Below are 2,984 nucleotides of genomic sequence, written 5' to 3'. Positions count from 1 at the left end.
ACAAAGTTGACAAAACGCCTACCCACAAGTAGCCTGAGGCTTCCTCCCGATGGGTAACTAAGCCGAAACACTCTGCTTTGAAAACTGAAACTTGCAGCTGAGTAGAAATAGCAAAAGAAAAAGAGAGAGAAAAAAAAAATAAGAATAATCCTACTGCAGAAATTTAGTTCAGCTGAAATTTAGAATGTGAATCACATCAATATTAGTCGGAATAATCCTGCTGCAAAACACCATCACACACCTGAATGTTAGCAATTGCGGTTCCACACCATGACATTGCTCAATCAGATATGACAATATGCTAAAAGTTTGGCTCTCAAGGCAACAGTGAAAATTAATCAAATGGAGTACAGATAACATCCACTGTTTTCAAAGCCGTGGTAGCTTCAAAGTTCATGAGTAGGTTCTGTTTCGACATTCAAATACGCAAATTGACTTCATAGTGCTATTCTATCAACGGCAACAAAGCGGGATCTACTTTATCTTTAGACAATAACTCAAGAACCAATTCAGCTGTTGATGCATCTGCAGAAAAACCGTTCTCCACCATTTGTTGAATAAGTCCCATCACTCTTGATGTCTCATTGTTATTACAAAGCCCTCGGATAATTGTGTTATAGGTGCAACCATCTGGCGAACAGCCTATCTCTTTCATTTCTGAAAGTAAATTTTCCGCTTCATCTATTAGGCCTGCATTACAAAGTCCACTAATCATTATGGTAAATGTCCTGACATCAGGCTGAAGTCCTGTTGATGACAAACCGCTAAAGAGATTCTTTGCGCATTCAACTTTTCCACTTATGCACAAACCTTCGATAAGAATATTGTAAACCACAATATTTGGATCCAAATTCTTGCCTTTCATCTCTTCAAACAATTCAATTGCCTTAGACAATTGTTGGTTTTTACACAGACCATCCAGTAATATAGCATAAGTTTGAACATCTGGAAGAAGGCCACAAGCTTGCATCTTGGAAAACAGCTTCTGTGCATCGTGTATTCTACCTTGCTTGCAGAAACCATCTATTAGTGTGCTATAAGTAACAGTATCTGGAACCAGTCCCCCACCAGACATTTCCTTAAAAAGCAACATTGCTTCATCTATCCTTCTATGCTTACAATAGCCATTTATCAATATGTTATAACCATAAGCATTAATAATGGATCCCCGGCTAAGCATTAGATCAAAGACTTCCTTCGCCTCACTTATTTCTCCTCTCAAGCAAAAACCATCCATGAGTGAACTGTAAGTAACCACGTCAGGCTCAATACCTCTTTCGGTCATCATTTTGACCATGCCCCTTGCTTTCCCAACCAAGCCCTCCTTACAAAGGGTGTCTACCAAGACATTGAAGGTTTGCAGATTTGGAAAGATACCTTTACTCACCATTTCATTCAACAGTCTCGCAGCTTCTTTCCACTCCCCTAATTTGCATACTCCATGAATCAAAGAAGTATACGTAACGATGTTGGGGTCAATACATTTACTCATCATTTCAGAGAAAAGGTTCAAAGCATCAACAACCATAGTATCCTTGCATAGACTGTCGATGATCGTGTTATAGGAAACAATGTCAGGCTTGCAACCTCCTTCTTCCATTTTCCTAAGTAGTTGAATAGATGCAATATTGTTAGCTTTCATGCACAGACCCTTTACTAGTGTGTTGAATGTAAACACGTCTGGCTTACAATTACCACTCTCCATCATATTATTCAGAATCCGGACAGCATCAGCCTCTCTATCCTCAAGAAGGAAGCCATTGATTAATGTGTTGAAGGTCACCACATTCGGTTCAAAACCAAGTTGGAAGAATTTTCCCAAGACAGACAAACTAAACCCCATTTGGTTGAGGTGGGAAAAGCAATTAATCATTACGGTTAGGGTGTAAGCATCAGGACGAATTCCCGACGCACTCATTCGGTTATTCAAGGAGATGACTGCCGAATAATGTTTCAACTCAGCGACTTGAGTCAAGATTTGAGTGAAATGGACAACGGAAGGCAGAGGACGCATTTGAAGCATTTCGTCGAACACATAGAGTGCATCCTCAAGATTAGTTACTTTGACACGCTGAAGCAATTGGGTTTTTGCAGATTTGGTTGGATAAGAAGGTCGAGAGTGAAACGGAGCCAAGTAATTGTTGAAGAATAGAAAAACAGTAGATTTATGAAGAAAAAGATAAGGCACAGGCGGCATACCTCTCGCTTTCACTCTCTGTCTGCTGCCGATGCCATAACCAACCTTCAAGGGAGAAGCAATTGTGGTCGTCCGCGGCATCTTCAGCATGTCCGTGAGCGAGCAAGCGAGTCTCAAATTTTACTACCTCTAAAAACTCACTTTTCATTTTTAAATAATAGATTATATTTTTCACTCATTCTTAAGTTCAATTTTTAAAAATAATCATATTAAATAAAATTTTAAAACATAAAACTTGAAAATTATTTTTGAATTTAAAAAGTTAAATTCAAGTAAAATAACAAATAAACCCTTATCTTTTTATTTATTTATTTTATTGTTAACAGGGCTTCATCTCTAGTCAAACCCTCTCCTTCTCGCCATCAAGATCCCTCTCCATGCTCTATTCCCCTACCTCCTCGCCCTCCAAGCCCCCCTTCTCCCCTCCTTCTTCCTAACCACCGTCGCCACGACTCGCCGGGTCAAATCAGTCTCTGACTCTACCGAACCAGTCCTAAACCCTATACGAGATGATGTACGATGACCAAAACTGAGACTCCAAGCTCCTCCCGGACCGAAAAATCCATGCATCTTCACCTTGATGTCAACGTTGCATCACCTTCATCTCGAGCTCTCGGGCCCCGACCATATAATATTTAAAAAATTTGAGCCAAAAAAATTTAATATTTAAAAAGTCTTTTTCTTTTTACAATTACCACTCTTCTGAAATAACCCAATGTCTTGAAAACTACCCAAGGTTAATTAGTACATTAATTATTCAGATTTCAGAATCTTCCCAAACAAACGC

The 2,984-nt window shown here is 39.2% G+C and overlaps 1 protein-coding gene across 1 annotated transcript; it reads right to left on the bottom strand.

Annotated features, from left to right (window-relative positions):
- Positions 1-252: 252 nt before the first annotated feature.
- LOC137716587 (putative pentatricopeptide repeat-containing protein At1g12700, mitochondrial) lies at positions 253-2,394 on the bottom strand. The gene has a single exon (XM_068456035.1). The coding sequence runs from the start codon at positions 2,285-2,287 to the stop codon at positions 446-448; it is 1,842 nt and encodes a 613-aa protein (XP_068312136.1). The 5' UTR covers positions 2,288-2,394; the 3' UTR covers positions 253-445.
- Positions 2,395-2,984: the final 590 nt, after the last annotated feature.

This window comes from Pyrus communis, chromosome 14 (assembly GCF_963583255.1).
Source record: "Pyrus communis chromosome 14, drPyrComm1.1, whole genome shotgun sequence".
NCBI classification, from domain to species: Eukaryota; Viridiplantae; Streptophyta; class Magnoliopsida; order Rosales; family Rosaceae; genus Pyrus; species Pyrus communis.
The sequence above is the reverse complement of the archived record's forward strand: the minus strand, read 5'-3'. Positions and strand labels throughout refer to the sequence as shown.

Coding starts and splice junctions, on each gene's coding strand:
- LOC137716587 (XM_068456035.1), bottom strand. CDS start 2,287: ATGCTGAAGATGCCGCGGACGACCACAATTGCTTCTCCCTTGAAGGTT.